The sequence below is a fragment of the Merops nubicus genome, unplaced genomic scaffold (genome assembly GCF_000691845.1).
Source record: "Merops nubicus isolate BGI_N331 unplaced genomic scaffold, ASM69184v1 scaffold37512, whole genome shotgun sequence".
Classification (NCBI taxonomy): Eukaryota; Metazoa; Chordata; class Aves; order Coraciiformes; family Meropidae; genus Merops; species Merops nubicus.
The window spans coordinates 3,339-3,757 of NW_008593549.1; the positions used below are offsets into that span (position 1 = coordinate 3,339).

Here is a 419-nt window from a genome sequence, read left to right on the forward strand (position 1 = left end):
TGCAGAGCCCGTCAACAAGCAAAGAGGCTCACAAAGCTAAACCTGGGGCAAGGTTAAAATAAAACACAACCCAAAAACCAACCCACAACCCTCCCTCTCCCACCCCACCACGATCCCACCAGCACAGCCCTAACCTAGCACTCTTTTTTTTTTAATCCTTTTTGAAGCTCCAGAAGGGAGGTCCAGGCTGAGAGTCACCCGGGTTTGGCTCTGTAGGAGGCGGCCCTGGGGCGGGCGTTAGGAGGCGGCGAGGGCCGTGCCCCCGCTCAGCTTGACAATCATCTGCTGGCAGTCGTTGCAGGAGCGTTTGTCCCCCACCTTCTCCAGGGTACGGGCAGCCTCGGCCAGCAGCACCGCCCGCTGCCCCGGGGAGGAGAGGAAGGAGAGGGGCAGGGGGGGACCGGCCCGGCGGGTGGGCT

The 419-nt window shown here is 61.8% G+C and overlaps 1 protein-coding gene across 1 annotated transcript in view; it reads right to left on the minus strand.

Moving 5' to 3' along the window:
- Positions 1–237: 237 nt before the first annotated feature.
- The window catches only part of LOC103768334 (sterol regulatory element-binding protein 2-like), a 17,840-nt gene continuing 17,658 nt past the window's right edge, over positions 238–419 (minus strand). Inside the window, 1 exon segment of the mRNA XM_008935476.1 lies at positions 238–417. Coding sequence (XP_008933724.1) covers positions 238–417 — 180 coding nt within the window.